The sequence below is a fragment of the Cibotium barometz genome, chromosome 49 (assembly GCF_041138505.1).
Source record: "Cibotium barometz isolate CiBa-2024 chromosome 49, ASM4113850v1, whole genome shotgun sequence".
NCBI lineage: Eukaryota > Viridiplantae > Streptophyta > Polypodiopsida > Cyatheales > Cibotiaceae > Cibotium > Cibotium barometz.
This window is the reverse complement of record NC_141094.1, coordinates 43,681,534-43,699,541: the sequence shown is the minus strand read 5'-3', so window position 1 is coordinate 43,699,541 and position 18,008 is coordinate 43,681,534. Positions and strand designations below refer to the sequence as shown.

Here is an 18,008-nt window from a genome sequence, read left to right as displayed (position 1 = left end):
AAAAGAGTCTTTATGGGCTCAAACAGGCACCAAGAGAATGGTATCATAAATTTGATACATTCATGAAATCTCAGAAATTCAGGAGAAGTGACATAGATCACTGCTTGTACACCAAGAAAGCTTTGGATGGCAGTCTATTGATCCTCATCTTGTATGTTGATGATATGTTGATTGCCGGGAAATCTCGTAAAGAGATGGATGCCTTGAAGCAGAGGCTGCATCAAACCTTTGATATGAAGGATTTGGGTGATGCAAATCACATCTTGGGTATGCGGATACTTCGGGACAGAAATCAGCATGTGTTGTATTTGTCTCAGAAGGAATACATTGGCAAAGTCTTGCAGAGGTTCAATATGGACGGGGGGAAGAAGACTAGTACTCCTTTGTCTCCATATGTGAAACTCAGTGCTATGGACAGCCCACAGTCAGATAGAGACAGGGCTGATATGGCCAAGATTCCGTATGCTTCAGCTTGTGGCAGTCTCATGTATGCCATGGTTGCTACTAGGCCGGACATTGCATTTGCAGTGGGAGTGGTTTCTAGATACATGGCCAACCCTGGCAAGAAGCATTGGGAAGCAGTGAAAGGTGTCATGAGATACCTGAAGGGCACACACGATTTGTGCATTTGTTTTGGCAAGCAGGATGCATTAGTGCATGGTTACACGGATTCGGATTATGCCGGTCATCCAGATAACCGGAAGTCTACTACCGGTTATGTGTTTACATTCACAGGAGGTGCTGTGTCATGGATATCCAGGATGCAGAAGTGCACAGCCTTATCTACTACAGAGGCCGAGTATATTGCAGCCACAGAGGCTTGCAAGGAGGCATTATGGCTATCTCGGTTAGTGGTTGATTTGGGCTATACAGGGGATATTCCATTGTTGCATTGTGACAGTCAGAGTGCCATCCAGTTGGCAAAGAACCCTATCTTTCATGCAAAGACGAAGCATGTGGATGTGAAGTATCACTTCATCAGAGAGGTGATAGAGAACAAGCAAATTCAGCTTGTTAAGATTCACACGGATGACAACCCGGCTGATCTGTTGACAAAGAGTTTGCCTCCGGAGCGGTTTGCTCATTGCAGACACTTGATGGGCATTGGATGAGGCCATTTTCAGCCTTGATATGGCCTTGTATACTATCATGTACATGCTGATTTTTTTTTCTTTTCCTTCATTTAAGGGCACTTTGCCTTTAAGTGGGAGGTTGTTGGGGTAAAGGCGTCATGCCCACCCTTATAGTGTGTACAAGCCCATAAGTTATAGTACATAGTACACTTAGTACTTTTAATGTACTAAGTGCACTATGTGTACTAGTGTAATATACATGTGTGATAGGGGAGTCACACACTCATGCCTCATGAGTTGACTTATCTCCACAACTCTCTCTCTCCCCCCCTTGCTTCTCTGTGTATGTCTCCCATGAATGAACTCTAACCCTAATTCCTGTTTCTCCCACACATCAAGGACTATGGAGTTTAGGGACTTGAGGCACTGGTCGCGGACTGTCAAGTAAGAAAGAAACTTGATACAGGGTCCAGGTGTGCTGAGATAACTTAAGGGGAGGAGTAGACACGGACTACCAAGTAAGGGGAGGCAAACTTGGTATAGGGTCTAGGTGTGTTAGGATTATTCACTTGAGGGGAGGTGTTGAAATATACAAGTGAAAAGGGTGTGTGTGGGAACGAGCTCTTGGATAGAGGCTGTAAAAGAGAAGATGTAATTGTGAAAGAACCTGTGAAAAGGTTAGAAGAATCTACTGGGAGAGAATAATGGGTAGCATGAGGGAATTTAGGAGTGTGGAGATATTCTGGGAGATATTCAGGGAAAAGAGAAGAGGTGGAGAGAATCAGGCAAAAGGTGGAGATATTCAGGGAGTGAATCATGGAGAAATCAAGGGGATTTGATGCTTGATGTAAACACTATAAATTGAGGCATAGCCCTAATGAAAATTTGCTGGTTTTTGAGTATCCATGCCTACATTAATCTATCTGCTAATTATTCACTAATTACGTCTTAATCATTTCTTAATCACTTTGTTAATCATGTTGATTCTAGTGTATGATCCACCATAGCTCATCATTTAGCTCAAATTTCAACAGTTATCGTGGCCGACGGGGGGTCGAGGGCATCGGGCCTCGACATGCTGGAGTGCAGAGGCTCGGTCCGAGGTAACTCCTCTCGGGCAGGTCCAGAGCAGCTCGTGGAGGGTCCACAAGATCCACTATGTCGGTGTCCACCACCTCCTGGGTCCGTAAGAAACTGGTGATGGCTGGCTGCCGAGGGAGGGGGCGGGGTGGCTGGGGTCTGTGTCTCAAGAATGTGTCACTCTGTCTGCAGAGCTCAAGCAGGCAGAGGCCCAGGCAACGCTGGTCCTGGAAGTCAATGATTCTGGAGAGTGGACCGAATCCCTCACGAAATAGATAGTGAAACCTCTCGTGGATCTCATAGTATACTGGGTAGCGGCATATGTAATGCTCCTCCGTCTCAACCTCTGTATGGCATAGTCGGCATTCCTCTCCTCTTTGGGTGTCCGTACGAGCTTCCCAGCTCTGAAGATGCGCTCAGCTCTACTTGTCTCCACTCTGAGGCAGTGAGAAGAAACCCGTATCTGGCCAATCGCAATCCGCATGGCAGTTAACACTCAAGTAGCCCGGCTGCTAGACGAATCCATCCTCAGTGAGTGTGAGGAAGTGGTCTCTGTAAAATTGCATCTTCGTGGAGAGCTCCGGGGGTGTGATCCATGTGCAATGTGTGTAGAGGCTAAGAAGATCTGATCGGATAACCTGGTTGGTATCCTCGTGAGACAGCGGGAAAAAAGGGGAGTCCAAATTGTAGTGAAGGGGGGGTAGGCGGTCCATGGAGAGCCCATATACTGAGAACGAAGTGGAAACTAGTGCATTCCATACTCCAGAGTGCCCCTCGAGTGCTAGCTGTCTGGAGGACTCCAGGGCAAGCCTCGAGTACCTGTGGGGATCCATGTGACTGATGCGATGAAGGTATGTGACTGTCTGGAAGAGTGCCTCCACTACCATCGGGGCTGTAGCGAACTCTGCCTGGATAATCTGGTGTGGGACTAATGGTTTGCTGCGGATCATACGGCAGAACATCATGACCTGGGGCCTCTCAACTTGCTGTCAATCCACATCGGATAAATCTTGCCCCCAAAAAGCTGCTCCATACATCAAGGCTGGTGTGACGAGGGTGTCAAAAAGCCATCCCTTCGTCTTGGGCTCGTGGAAATGTGCCTGGAAGCATTGCCGCTTAAGTAAGCTCAAGGCTGCATATCCCCGCGTCACTGTGGCATGTGCTGCGGGAAGCAAGGTAAAGCGTGGGTCACTGAAAGTGACACCAAGGTAGACATAGGATGAGACAATCTCCATAGGATCCCCTCTATATGTGAAGCTCAATCTGGATGTGATGGGGCGAGAGGTATTGAAGACCATTACCTTGTGAAGCTTAGGAATCAAACTCTATATGTGAAGCTCAATTTGGATGTGACGGGGCGAGAGGTATTGAAGACCATCTGGTCCCATCACTGTGGCATGTGCTGCGGGAAGCAAGGTAAAGCGTGGGCCACTGAAAGTGACACCAAGGTAGACATAGGATGAGACAATCTCCACAGGATCCCTTGTATATGTGAAGCTCAATTTGGATGTGACGGGACAGAGAGGTCCCGCTTAGTGCAAAAGTCATGTAAGGCATCCAACTGTTTCTGAAGCCCTTCGGCTGAGTCTGAGAGGAGGACGATGTCATCTGCATAAAGTAGTATGGGGATCAATATGCCTGCTAGTGTGGGACCAGCCCCGCCTAATCCATCAATGAAGCTCGAGATCTCATCAATGTAGAGGCCGAAAAGAGTGGGTGATAGAGGGCAGCCCTGTTTCACCCCAATGGTGTTGGAAATCTCTAGTGATGTACCTCCTGGGGCTCTCACTCGTCTGGTGATGGACTCATAGAGGGCGATGATGCTCCAAACCATGTCAGATGGGACTCCGATCTCCTGTAGACGGTGTAAGACGCGGGCTCGGGTACAATATCAAAAGCTTTGTGGAAATCCACAAAGCAGCAGTAAATCCTCTGCTGTCGTGCTCTACCCTCCTCGATGATGGCACGAAGGGTGAAGATGTGGTCAAGGGTAGAGTAGCTCCTCCGAAAGACAGCCTATCCTGAGGCTCTGCATCTCTGTCAATATGCAAATGAACAGAGCTCCCCCTCTAGCACTGATCCATAGAGTTTGGCCAATGTGTGGCCAATCATGATCGTCCTGTAGTTATTAGGATCAAGTGGATCTTCGGCTTTGAGGATGGGGGTGATGGTTTTGGTGGACCAAGAGGGTGGAAATCCTTCACAAAGGACTCTATTGAACATGTAGGCTAGTAGGGGCGCTAGGGTATCATGGGCACGCGAGATGTACTCGGCAATGAGTCCCTCATGATCTTGGGCTCGCCCATTGCGTAGTCTACGAATGGCCTTGAGGACCATGCCCTTTGTGAAGAAGGTGGAGGTGGTGGGGCGGGGGTTTGGTGGTGGGGGTAGGGGTGGCTGATGGAGGATATGATAGAGGGAGCGTGCATAGGAGTGCCATGTGTCTGGGCAGGTGATAGGTATGGGAGGGCGATGTTCTCGGAGTTTCCTCCATGCCTCTTTGCAGTTCGGCCCTAAGAAAAGTCGGTATAACTCATCCTCTTTCCGAGCATAGAACTCCCGTTTCTTGCGTTGGGTGAGCCGTTGAGAAATCGGTTGCGCTTGGCGCTTCGTGATTTACCCAATCCGTACCTAATGCTTAAGACGGGAGCATGTGGCCCGACATTCGTCATCATACCAACAGTTCTGGGGCATGGGGGGGAGAGAGAGAGAGAGAGAGAGAGAGAGAGAGAGAGAGAGAGAGCTGTATTGAAAGAAAGAAAGAAAGAAAGAAAGAAAGATTTTATTAATGTCTTCCAAAAGACCGAACTCAGCCTATGAGACAAATCGGAGTACCTGTATGGGGTATCCTCTGTCATCCCAGCAAAATGAAAAAGTATTGAACTAAAAAGCTGAATCTGGGTGTGCAATAAGTACAATGAGTGGTGAAGGGGATGGAGCTCTACTACTAGGAGAATGCAAAGCTATATGCATGGAGTATACAATCATGATATGCAACCTAGCTAGCTCCATCCTGTACCATACTGGGGGTATAAAATGGTATACATCAGTGAAGGGGGTGTCCACAGCTCCCTGAAGAACATGCCTGGGAGTGCTCTGAAGCGAGCCAGTCACTCCGCACCCTCTCTGTGAAACTGAGCTCTGATCTCTGTCATCTCTCTCTGGTATAGGCGTGGTGTCCGAAAGCCAGGTGTCCTCTGTCTCCTGCGGGCTCTAAGTGTGTCTGCTCTCTTGCTCTCTGGAGAGTAATTCCCTACCGTGTAGGGGCTGGGAGGGGGATGGATCTCTGAAAAAATGTAGTAATCTGTGTCTATCGCCCCCCCCCCCCCCCCCCCCCCCCCCCGCGGAGCTGTCTGAGCCTGGTAATAATGTCTCTCTGTGGTGCTGTATGTCTAGAATGAATCTCCCCAGTATGCGTTGGTTTGCTGCCTCAAAGATCTGGCGTAGGGAATGTGGCTCTCTGAATAAAATGGGATCTCTCTCTCTCTCTCATGGCTGTATATGCTCTGCATCTGCATACATAATGCTCCTTATTCTCCACCTCCTCTCTGCACAATCTGCATACCCTCTCCTCTCGGGGGATCCGTGCTGCTCTTCCAGTCTCAATCTCCAATCGGTGTGATGAACTGAACTAAAAAGCTGAAATTGGGTGTGCAATAAGTACAATGAGTGGTGAAGGGGATGGAACTCTACTACGAGGAGAATGCAAAGCTATATGCATGGAGTATACAATCATGATATGCAACCTAGCTAGCTCCATCCTGTACCATAATGGGGGTATAAAATGGTATACATCAGTGAAGGGGGTATCCACAGCTCCCTAAAGAACATGCCTGGGTGTGCTCTGAAGCGAGCCAGTCGCTCCGCACCCTCTCTGTGAAACTGAGCTCTGATCTCTGTCATCTCTCTCTGGTATAGGCGTGGTGTCCGAAAGCGAGGTGTCCTCTGTCTCCTGCAGGCTCTAAGTGTCTCTGCTCTCTGGAGAGTAATTCCCTGCCGTGTAGGGGCTGGGAGGGGGATGATTCTCTGAAAAAATGTAGCAATTTGTGTTTGTCACTCCCCCTCTGGAGCTATCTGAGCCTGTAATAATGTCTCTCTGTGGCGCTGTATGTCTAGAATGAATCTCCCCAGTATGCGTTGGTCTGCTGCCTCAAAGATCTGGCGTAGGGAATGTGGCTCTCTGAATAAAATGGGATATCTCTCTCTGATGGTTGTATATGCTCTGCATCTGCATACATAATGCTCCTCACTCTCCACCTCCTCTCTGCACAATCTGCATACCCTCTCCTCTCGGGGGATCCGTGCTGCTCTGCCAGTCTCAATCTCCAAGACCATCATCATCATACAACCTATGGAGCTAACACCCCGGTAGGGGGCCATCGAGGATATCGAGCATGGGGTTAGTCTGTGGAAGGTTGTGCAGATCCGCCGAGCATGGGAAGGTTGCTCTATACCTCTCCAAGATCTCATCAAGCTAGGGCTGATGTTTGTGTTGCTGTCGAGGTCCAAGGAGGGGTGTCGGGTTCACTGTAGTGTTGTGGCCTGGTCTAGAGTCACACCAGAGTGGGGTCTAGTGTGGAGGGTCTGGCACTCAAGAATGTGTGGCTCGATGAGGCTGTGGGTATGTCATCCATGGCTGGTGGGGCGTCCTCTCGTGGTTGGAAGAACAGAGTGATGGTCGCTTGGGGCCGGGGTGGATGCCTCCCATAGGGTCCCGACTCCCTAATTAGCGAGTCTTTGTGGTGATGAAGCTCTAGTAGGAAGAGTCCTAGGCACCGCTGATCTGGGTAATCCGTGATCGTGGATAAGGGTCCAAACCAGTCTCGAGAGACAATGGAACCTCCCTTGAATCTCATAATATACGGTCCACATGCATATGAAGTACTCCTTTGAGTCGACCTCTTGTTGGCACATAGTGCATATCCTCTCCTCACAGGGTATTTGCATGGCTCTCCTTGTCTCTATCCTCGGGCGGTGCGATGACACCCGCAACTGGCCCACTGCAATCTGCATGGATGTGACATGTATATGTCAAAGTATCTGGACCTCAGTATGAAACCTTTTTCCGTAAGCCTCATGAAAGTATCCATCTAGTACTGCCATTTGTGTGAGAGTGGCTCCTGTTGTGATCAAGGTATTGTGTATGTATGGTCCCAATAAATCATATCAGAGATGGGAGATTTGCAATAGTATTATTGCATGGCATATTCGGAGAGCTCGGTGCAGTGAAGCCACCGAAGGCACCCTAACCCCATGAGCGGAGTCCATTGGCTCGATATCATTCATACCCTCTGTGGACAGTGGGGGAAGCTTCAGGGTGGTTCAGACCGCATGCGGAAGCATTAGGAGGCCTTGGTGAGGATCTGGCATCACGGTCCCTTTCTCATTGACAATGGTGGTGAGCCCACTTGGCACTATAGACCACCTGTGTGGTTGTTCCCCCCTCTCCCCAGTGTATGAGATAGCCTTCTCCTCCTAGAGTGGCTAGCCGGAGAAGCCCCCTCCCCCTCCTTCCCCTTCTTTATGATCCTCGACTCTCACTTCCCATGTGGAGCCCAGTTTGTACCTAGCAATTATGGCTGTTTTTCTTGGTAACTAATAGAAGGATCTTTTTTTTTGGGAAAAAAAGGTGACTTTTCTGGTACTTCCCTTGCCTGTCTTTCCCCTAAAAAGCTTTGTCAAAGTTGAATCTTGTTGTTAGATCCTTATGATGCCGATCTTCGTCGATAAGGATAGCCACCATCTCATCATACTTCATCTCTTGGGCCACTCGAAAAACTCTTGCGGTCTCCACAAATCTGTTAATCTTGAGCTTTGGATGATTGAGCCTAATGTATCTAAATGTTCTTGGAGAGATTCAAATTCTTTTATTTTTGTACCATAGAACTTTTGCTTCAAGAAAACTTTGGAATTATCCCATATGCTTTTGCTGGCTTATCCATGTCAAGCTAATGGATGAGGTTCTTGGTGAGACGGACCCCAATATGTGCCAAATTCCAATGCCCTGTCATTTTAGTCATTCCAAGCTTGAACCTCCAGAGATGTTTCCGTACCTTCTGGCTCTCAGCGGTGCCTTTCATCACGTTCCACACTCTATCATGCCGCAAGAGAAACCTGATCTGTCCACCAACTGGTGAAATTATAGCCTGAAAACCTTTGCAGGTGATAACCAATCTCTGGGAGTCCATGGTGGTACAAAGGAGGCCTTCAGCAAAGAATAGATAGCAGCACAAGGTGTGGTAGAGAACCGTCCGGGCAGGAGGGTGCAGAGTCGAGCAGTCGTTTGCTGTTCAGGCGATGGTGTACAGGTGAAGTGCTGAGTGGTGGCTGCACCGTAGCATGGTGGGGCTGTAGAATCAGCAGCAGCAGGTGGGTCTTCTAGGCATGTGGTGCAGCTGCATTGTGTGCATAGTTGCAAGGGGGTTTTTGAAACGTTTCAAAAAAATATCACAATTATCATCAATCTCTTTAACTAAATACGGATAGCTGTGCAATGATGAACCAAAATGTTTCACAAAAGAGGGTGGAGGGGGGGGGGTACAGGCCCCAAAGTTTATATTAAAACATGTTTACAAGTTGAAACTAAAGATTTAGGGTGACCTAGTTACCGTGGGGACCCAACCAACCAATTGGCATAAATAAACTGGCAACATCAAGAATCAAGGTTATCAATAATGGCAACTGCTCAAAACTCCAGAAACAATATATAGAGCAAGTAAGAGTGACATAGTCCACTGAGCACTCAAAGTGATCACAAAAAGTTTGATACCTAAGCTGATACAAAAAAAGAAAAGTAAAGTCTGAAATACACAAAGTAAAGCATTTTGATATATGCATGACAAACTAGAGGAGCCTGATAGCCCCAAAGTCTAGAGTCCTCAATCATCAGTAGCCTCCTGGATAAAAATGCCTAAATTGGACTGGCGGTAGCAACTTCAGGAGCTTGCAGGTACTGGCATAGGCGGGTGAGTTGGTGGCTGTAGGGCTGGCCGCTGCACATTAGGCAGCATGAAACCGGCCTCTGATAGAAAACCAGAGTGCGGTAAGAGCTAACACCCGTCCACTTGTAGTCTAGATGATAAACAAAACACAGATTGGAGCTAGAGTGCCCAAATCTGAATACACAGCGACACCTGTTGGCCCCAAAGCTTGGCGCCCCTTGCGGTATTTCTTTATTCCATTAAAATAATATGTATGGCTGAGTACAACACAAAAACCAGCCAAGAGTTTACACCTGTAGTCCAATCTGACTGCCCACAAATCCTTCTCAGCACAGAGGATCTATGCACACAGATCTGTGTCCTCAAGCAACACACTGTGCCTCCCTCTGATCAGCCAAGTTCACAAAGCAGGCCAGCCATGGGCATACATCTGGCATAACTCATAAGCATGATACATCTTCTCAGCTCAACATACATATGCTGTTCAATCTCTGTCTTAATTCCCTGTCAATCTGCCATACTCCTCCTCTCACAAGGAGCCAGATAGTACATACCTGTAGCAGACATCAAGCAATAGAAAGAGAGATAGATGAACAGAGTCAAGGCTTACCAAGTTCAGCTCGTGAAACAACTCTGGAGGAAGCAACAGCACTAATCTGTGCCTGCAGGCACTTGAATCCACAATCCTGCTTCACACGTGTGCTTGCACTTGCCTGTATCTTCCTCCTGATGCTCACTCCTATGCTGTCCTTGAAAGTACAGATCTGAAAATCAGCACTGTACTTGATTGTACCGCCTCGGGATGCGTGCCAGGCGTTGTACTTGCATAAAACAGCCTGCTGTCCACTTCTGTACCAGCCTGAATCAGCCTACACAGGTCTGTCCAGCACTCAGAAAAGCACCACCTGCACCTGTACTTGCTGTACCTGACTGCCCGTACACTGTACGGCAGTCGTACAGTAGAGTTTGGGCTGGAAAACAGGCTGTACAGCCTGTTTAGAGCTTCTGCGCAGAGTTCCCAGCAACAGCTCTGTGCGCCGCCAGCAACAGATGAGAGAGAGGGAGAGAAAGCTTGCGTAGTCCTGGCCGTACAGTGCTGTACGGCTGGTTTCCTCAGAAAAACAGCAGCACCACTTCTCTTCAGCAGTCGCCTCCCCTTCCTGTGCTTTTCCACGCTTGGAATCACATGCGCATGAGAGAGGCTCCTCTTTTGCTACACGACTCCCCAAAAAGGGAGGAGAGAGAGTGAAGAAAGAGAAAACCTCCTTCCCAAGTTAATCCCTAGGGCCCCAACTTAATAAGTTCCCTAGGGCCACTAAGGCCTAGGGGCAACTTTAATAAACATTAAAAGTTAATGTTTTAATGTTCCCCCTTCACACCTAGGGTTGTCCACACATCTTTAAACACTGTCCGGGCACCCCCCATGTGAATCATAAAATATTCTGACCCTGCAACCACCATGCCCACACTTGTCCTGCTCCATTTTCACAGGGTCATGACACAGCACCATATGGCGAGGGCATGGGAGGAGTTGGCGCTAGGCTGCTGCTCAGTGTTATAGATTCGACAAGTGGCTGAGAAACCCTAAATGATATGATACCATTTGATGCTTTAGGGTTAGACAGGTGCACCTAAGGTGGTTGATGGAGGGTCATGCTGAGCATGTGTGGTAGAGAGAGAGAGAGAGAGAGAGAGAGAGAGAGAGAGAGAGAGAGAGGCTCCATGACACTATAATATAGATTGATGTGATAGATGAAAGCTTTATCTCATAGTACACTGGACATTTGCAAAGATAGTGCTCCTTTATCTCGACCTCTAGTGAATAGAATTGGTGAACCCTGTTCTCTCTGGTAGTGCCCTCTGCTTGCCCAGTCTCCGCCCTCACGCGATGTGATGAGACTCTGATCTGGGTGATCGCAAATCCTCATGGCATGTGACATGTGTCTATAAAGATAGCGAGGCTTCTGAATGAAGCCATCCTCTGTAAGCCTCATAAAGTGATCCTCGTACAACTGCATCTTTATAGGAAGCTGCAGTGGATCCGTCCGTGTGACATGGGTCTCCAGTCCGAAGAGGTTGGGATCGGATAAGTCGGTTAATGTCCTGCCAGGTGAGAGGTAATAGTCGTGCAAATGGGGGCAGGCGATCCATATGAAGCCCATGGTGTGTGTGTGTGTGTGTGTGTGTGAGAGAGAGAGAGAGAGAGAGAGAGAGATTTATATTAATGTCTTAAAAAGACCGAAAGGGTCTATGAGACCAAAATGATGTGTACATAGTGTCCATGAAATCTAGTCATGGATGAAATAAGAAAAAGCAGCAGTAAACTAAAACTGAAAACTGAAAGCTAAGATCTGACTCTGACATTATACAAGATGAAAAATCTAGATCCTACTATGCTATACAGGATACGATAAGTGGAGAGCTGAATAAAGCAGTCAATCAAGATCCTGTATGCCAGGCAAGGGCCCATCCAGGATGTCCATCATGGGTGATACAAGAAGTCTGCTGTGAGGACGACTCACGAGGCTGCTCGATGGCGGGCCAGGATCTCCTGAATCCCGGGATGATGAGCTGGGGGTGGTCGGGGTCCGACAGGATGTGGGAGGGGGGGAGAGAGGGAGGGAGGTAGAGAGAGCTGATAAAGCAAGCCTGCTTGGTAAAATTACTCTCTTTGCAGGAAATTACTGGTTGCAAACGCGGGAGATTGCAGGGCAGTGCTCTGCAAGGGAGGTAAGGCTATAGACATGTCTACAGATCACAAGGCTTGCTCGGCATTGGAGAGGAGGCGCATTGAAGATTCTGGAGGTTTTGTTGATAATTTTGGCTACTTGAACGGAGAGCTTACAGTTGCCAGGGCATTGGGAGACTGGCATATTGATGGCTTGAAAGACCTTGGTGTAGAGGGGCCTCTCACTGCAGTGCCTGAAATGCATGAAATTTCTTTGTCTGAGGATGATGAGTTTCTGATAATAGGATGTGACGGCTTATGGGATGTGTTTACAAGCGAGAATGCTGTTGACTATGCTAGGAGGCATCTACAGCTGCATAATGATCCACAGCTGTGTTCAAAGGAGCTTGTCAAAGAAGCACTTCGGAGGGATACTAGCGACAATCTTACTGTTTTGATGGTCTGTTTTCAGGATATTCTACCTCCTCGGCGCCCCCCCATCATGTCACCTGTCAGGAGGAGCATATCTGCTGAAGGCCTGCAGAGCTTGTCAGCTGCTCTTCAGGAGGTGGTTGAAGAAGGCATCTGATATGCAAATTAATACCTTAAGGTTAACTTATCTCAATAAGTGGTACAGTTAGTAAGAGTAACCTTATTTTTGATTATATGCAACGTCCTGGTTAGTCTGTGCCGTTGAGATTGCTAATTGTACCATATGCGGCTAGAATGATTATTGATTCTTTACAGGAGTCCTTTTTTGGTCATGAAGGATTGGGAACTGGCTTGTGCTTTTTTAGATAAAGCCAGAGGTTACTGCCATAGCCGTATGCTGATTCATTTGATCTCACGGCTGTTTCCTTGTAATGTGGATGTTATGGACATTGAAGCTAAGCATATGCCTAGTTGATCAGTAGTTTTAGGTTTTTATGTGGCTATTGACCTTTCTTGGTTGGGAACAAGGGCCAGTTAGTTGTTCTATCTTTATATTGGTTAAGGCAGTTATGATCCAAGGAAAGGTCATGATGAGACACGCTAGGATCTATTTATACTATTTTATATTTTAAGGTGGACAAAACGACTTAGAATTCTTGTAAGACTTTGATTGATGATGACGACAATTTTGTCTGCTAGCTTATTTTTAATGGCTTTATGATTTTCAATTCAGCCAAAAGGGAAGTCAGTAAAAAAAGTGAAAAGGAAACAACAAACCCCAACAGCCACACAATGAAGCACGGACACAGGAAAATAACTTTCTGGCATCAATAGGAAAGAGCCAACCTGAAGCCTCTAATAGAGGCACATCAGTCAAGGTGTGCTCATCATTGATTTAATAGGGCATCAGAAGTATGATCCAAACAAATTATCTTTAATAAATTGCTGGCACCTTCAAAACATGGCAGGCTACTCTTCCTCCCAACCTTTGAGTGCTCGAGGTGAGGAAATTGTGGGGACGTCATTGGGCTCTCTGGAGAACTTTGGTAAAAAAATCTTGGCTATATGAAGGAAATTGTGGGGTTTCGTTGTGATATAGGTACTGTGCGCTCTGAAGATTGTAGTTGAAATTGTTTGAGAGGATGAGGTGAGTGATTTTATGCCCATGTACAGAGTAGGGTTCTCGTGTTTTGTATATAGCCCCTTCTCATATATTTGCTTTAGGTTATTCTGACTAGATCTTTGAGTCGTAAGGTTAGTATAACCCATGAGCACGAGTTGCTCTTCGTATGCCTTTTTCATTTTGTCTTGTTCAGGTAAACAATCAATGACATAATAGAGGATCACTGCACACTATCATCTTCTTTTTTTCTGGTACAGAAGAATGAAGTTACTGGTGCACATTATCACTTTTCTTCAGAAAAGCAAGTTCAATTTTACATGAGTGTGGTCAGAGCCCGTGAATGCAGCATGGAGGGGCTGATGAAAGTATAACCATTAAGGGATGTAAAATCTCCTCACTAAATGGATGTGAAATTTGCTCATACCTTGGGCTTGTACAAGAGTGTCAATTAGGGGTGAATATGTATACTCTCTCATCAATATCTTAAGGGCAGTAATCAGCCAATGCAAATAGTTGTCATGTGGCCATCATAGTGTTGCACGTGCCAGTTGTTTTTCAAATTAAAAAAACTTTGTTTGGCATTAATTTCTCCATTAAAAAATGCTTTTTATTGATGCTTTTGCCTTTAGTACCTCTTGTCCCTCTTTACTTTTTTGAGGATGTGAGCACTTAAATTCTGCCTGTGATAAGTTTTTTCAGGTTGTCAAAGAAGCTACTCTCTTAATATATCAAGTTGACAGCCCACAATTTCTCGTGTGCTCATATATAAATGTAGCTTACACACCCCACAAAGTTAAGGTAGAGTATTATTATTTTAGTGCTCAAGTGTTGTGCGATGCATATGTTTATTGTTTGTAAAATTTTACTTAGCCACACAATTGTGGGGAAGAGCTAGCATGTGCTCTCTCTCTCTCTCTCTCTCTCTCTCTCTCTCTCTCTCTCCCCCCCCCCCCCCCCCCCCCCAAGAAGTTAGTTCTATTAAGCTATTTCCCTCTAGTAGAAAGGGTCATCTATCACATGAAAGCATGCAAAGTCTACACATACATCGATTGTTACATGCTATTTGAACGTCAATGTTTAGAGGTTTCTTGATATAAATCAGTGATCTCATAGTGTAATTGTAAGATTGAGATTGTATGGATTATGTGCTAGGGCCTAAGTTGATAAGAGAGGGAATGACTAGTAGCATTATGGAGAGGGAGGATGGGTTGGAAACTACTACATACATTACTAATAGTGTTAAAGAAAGTTACCAACATTTGCGATGTGTTCAAGAGCTTATCTTTAGCCTTGCCAAAGTATGTGTTGGTGGTTCTTGCCTCAAAGCCGCAAACTGGAACTTACCTATGTGGGTAAACTAGCTCGTGCGTTGCGACCTCATTGCACTGTTACACGGAAATGCTCCTTTGCCAAAGGGATGAAGGGAAATCTCTCTATGCCTAGATGGAGGTAACAAGAGGCGGTCCTTCATAGTGGTTCTGTCTCACAAAAGGCGAGGAGAGGAGGAGCTAATGAAAGAGAACCTACAATCAAACTTATTCAAATAAGCATCCATCTAACATGTAAGAATGCCATAGCATGTAAGCAAGTAATAAGTGGAAAGCAAGGAAACTCACAAAAAGATTATTGCAAGGGAATGATTGTGTATTGCTTCCTGTCAAAAATGGCCTTTAGACAAGTGACTAGTTTTCATATTACGCTAGACAAACTTAAAAATGGTCTAGCCTCTACTATTACCCGTCTTAAGTAAGTATATATATCAAGTCCTTAGACTTTCCCTATACAACATTAAGATCATGGTAAGGTTGCTTTATATATTCCAATGTCGTCTTACTTCATTTGCATGGGTGAGACGGTGAAACGTCCTGTGATAAGCCGGGCGGGTGAAACCATGTTAATCTGTAAGGTAGTTAACATATCCCCTGCCTAATGGTGTCTACGTCCTCGAAGATTTGGATGGTCCAGGATATGCCATGAAGTCAATAATCGAGGATACGTGGTATAGCTCGAGACTTGTCCTAACCAAATGCATGGCAAAGTGGCGTGAAGCTTTGGATAGTCTTGAAGGCGGGCAACTTGTTGAGGCGGCATGGAAGAAGATAGGCGATACAGAGGTTCTTCATGTTAGGTCTTTGATGGTTGTGGTAGTGGTGTCTTCAACATGAGGTGGTCGATTCAGGCGGTATGTACCTTGTGATTAATGGAATGAGTGCTAGAATCACCCTCGAATGATTGGCATGGAGAGATGGTAGTCTGGATCTTCATGGCACGACATGAAAGTATGTCCTGATCTCACAATGTAATGTCGAGAAATGAGGCTTCTTCATGGTAAAAATGTTGGCCAGGCAAGGTTATGTAGGTGATAAATTGGAATCGATGTAGAGGATACATGCATGGAAGCTTGAAGATACGTGTTAGAAGGCGAAGGTTCTACAGGCGATGGGTCATACCATGGGCCAGGCTTGTGCTCGTCACCGCCATGGTCTCCCATCTAGAGATGTACCTGGATGGTTGGCATGGACGAGGTTAGTTGCAAGTGCATGTGTTTGTGCATGGCATTAGATGTGAGAAGTGAAAATGTTATAATACCCATAGTGAAATATGTAGGTGACGTGCATGGGCAATGGACGAAAGATATGTCCATGTGTGTGTACCCCCCAACTTGAAGATTTCACTAACTCAACTTCTTTGTTTGTCTCTCTTTGCTTCTTTCTTTGACATGTTCTTGACATCCCTTTTCTTGGGTAGTCAAGATCTTTATATTGTTGATGTATGGCAGCTGGCTTTGCCCATATAGCTACAATGGAACTTGGCGGCCTTTGTGGCTCGAGAGATTTGGTATTTAGTAAGTACTAGCGATAGAGGCAATGTGAATCAATGGGTGGTTGGGACGAAGAAGAGACTACGGAATGCTCCTGGTGATTTGAGGAAGGTCCATGTCATGGGTCGTACCATGGGTCAAACTTGTGCCCGCCATGGTCTCCCCATTCATAAACATACCTGGGCGGCTGTCGGGCGACAAGGCTTAATGCAGGTGCTTGAGATATGAGGACTTATTGAATCTGATGCAGAGCCCGTGTGGATATTATAGGTGTCATGCACTGGTTAAAAGGTGGGCCTGTGTTCAAGTTTCTTCCAATGAAAACTCCAATATACCGCTTTCTTTGATACTTTTTTGTTTGCTTTCTTTGAGTCTTATACATGGTTGGAGATAGAGAATGGAATGTTGATGTGTAGCGAGGATGGTTGATAAGGCGGGTGTGAACGAGGTTAGGTTGTCCATGAGAATGGAAGAATTTAGGATACCAAATATGGAAGAATTTAGGACACCTAGTATGGCATGAAATAGTAAACTGCGTGCAATGGGTGGCTTGTTGGACAATGCCAAGGTCGTGGCATGCGGCTTTGCAGTGACCTGGGCATCTCTACCTCGTTTGATTAGCATAGTTGTAGGCATATGTTTTGCGTCTTGGAGGGAGATGTCGAGCCTGATTGATTCTTGGGCTTTTTCTTTCTTCGATTGCATTGTCGACTCTTCCCTAGTTAAGTTCTCTTCTCGGTTCTCTTCTCCTCAGGGAGATTTTCATGCACACCCTCTCTCTCTCTCTCTCTCTCTCTCTCTCTCTCTCTCTCTCTCGTAATAGAAGATATATTACCAAAAATTACTTTACAAATGGCCACATGGCCGCCATGTGATGCACTCTCTCTCTCTCTCTCTCTCTCTCTCTCTCTCACTCGCTCTCTTTTTTCTTGCCCTCTTTCTCGTATTTTTTAAGAAATAAAAATATATATATATATATATATATTTATACATGTGGATTTTTTATTTTAAAGATTTTTTATTGTTGTGTTCTTTTTGTGATGACATGACACTTTAAAAAAAATTATATGATGATGTGACAACATGAGCCTACGTGATGACATAGCACACGTGAGCCTACGTGATGACATAGCACACGTGAGCCTACGTGATGACATGGGACTCGCTTTTTCTTAGTTTTTTTCATGGATGATGATGTAAACCTATGTGATAATGTGCTGATTGGAGCCTACATATGCATGTGGGCCTATGTGATAATGTGGCATATTTTTCCAAGATTTATATTTTCTTTTAACAACGTGGCAACGTGAACCTACGTGATGATGTGGCACTTTTTTCCCAACATTCTTTTCATTGGATGATGTGGCAACGTGATGAAGTCGGGCGTGGCATGAGCCTGCATGATAGTGTGAGCCTATTTGATGATATGGTACTTTTTTTGAATTTTTTTAAATCCAAAGTTTTTTTGTGTGTAGAAATTTTCTGTGAGGGAGGGAGTGTTTTAAAAATTTAGGGAAGAATTTTAAAGGATCTAAGGGACAGAAATTAAAAAGGTATGAGGATGGATAATGTTTTTTGGGGGGGGAGGGAGGTATAGGGGGGGAGGGAGAGGTTTTGAATGTGCATGCATGTGCACATGCAGGTAAGTGTGGGTATATGTATGTGTGCTTTATTTTCTTGAAGGTATATGTGCGTGTTTTTAAGTTTTGGTTGTTTTTAGCTTTGTTTTGTTCCCAGATATATGTGTGTATAATTGATAGGAAGTGCTACAATACATATTTACAATGGGGTTTTTAAATTTTGACTTGCTATGTGGCCTCATTGCACGAAGGTGGAGAGTCACTTGCTCATCCACGAGAGACGAAAGCCT

The 18,008-nt window shown here is 45.8% G+C and overlaps 1 protein-coding gene across 2 annotated transcripts in view; it reads left to right on the top strand.

The window, feature by feature from the left end:
* Positions 1 to 12,669, top strand: part of LOC147610611 (putative protein phosphatase 2C 57) — a 72,962-nt gene extending 60,293 nt beyond the window's left edge. For both annotated transcript variants that reach the window (XM_086786117.1, XM_086786118.1), the window contains one exon: positions 11,772 to 12,669. In XM_086786117.1, coding sequence (XP_086642243.1) covers positions 11,772 to 12,351 — 580 coding nt within the window. In that variant the 3' untranslated portion in view covers positions 12,352 to 12,669. The remainder of the gene's footprint in view (positions 1 to 11,771) is intronic.
* The last annotated feature ends 5,339 nt before the right edge of the window (positions 12,670 to 18,008 follow it).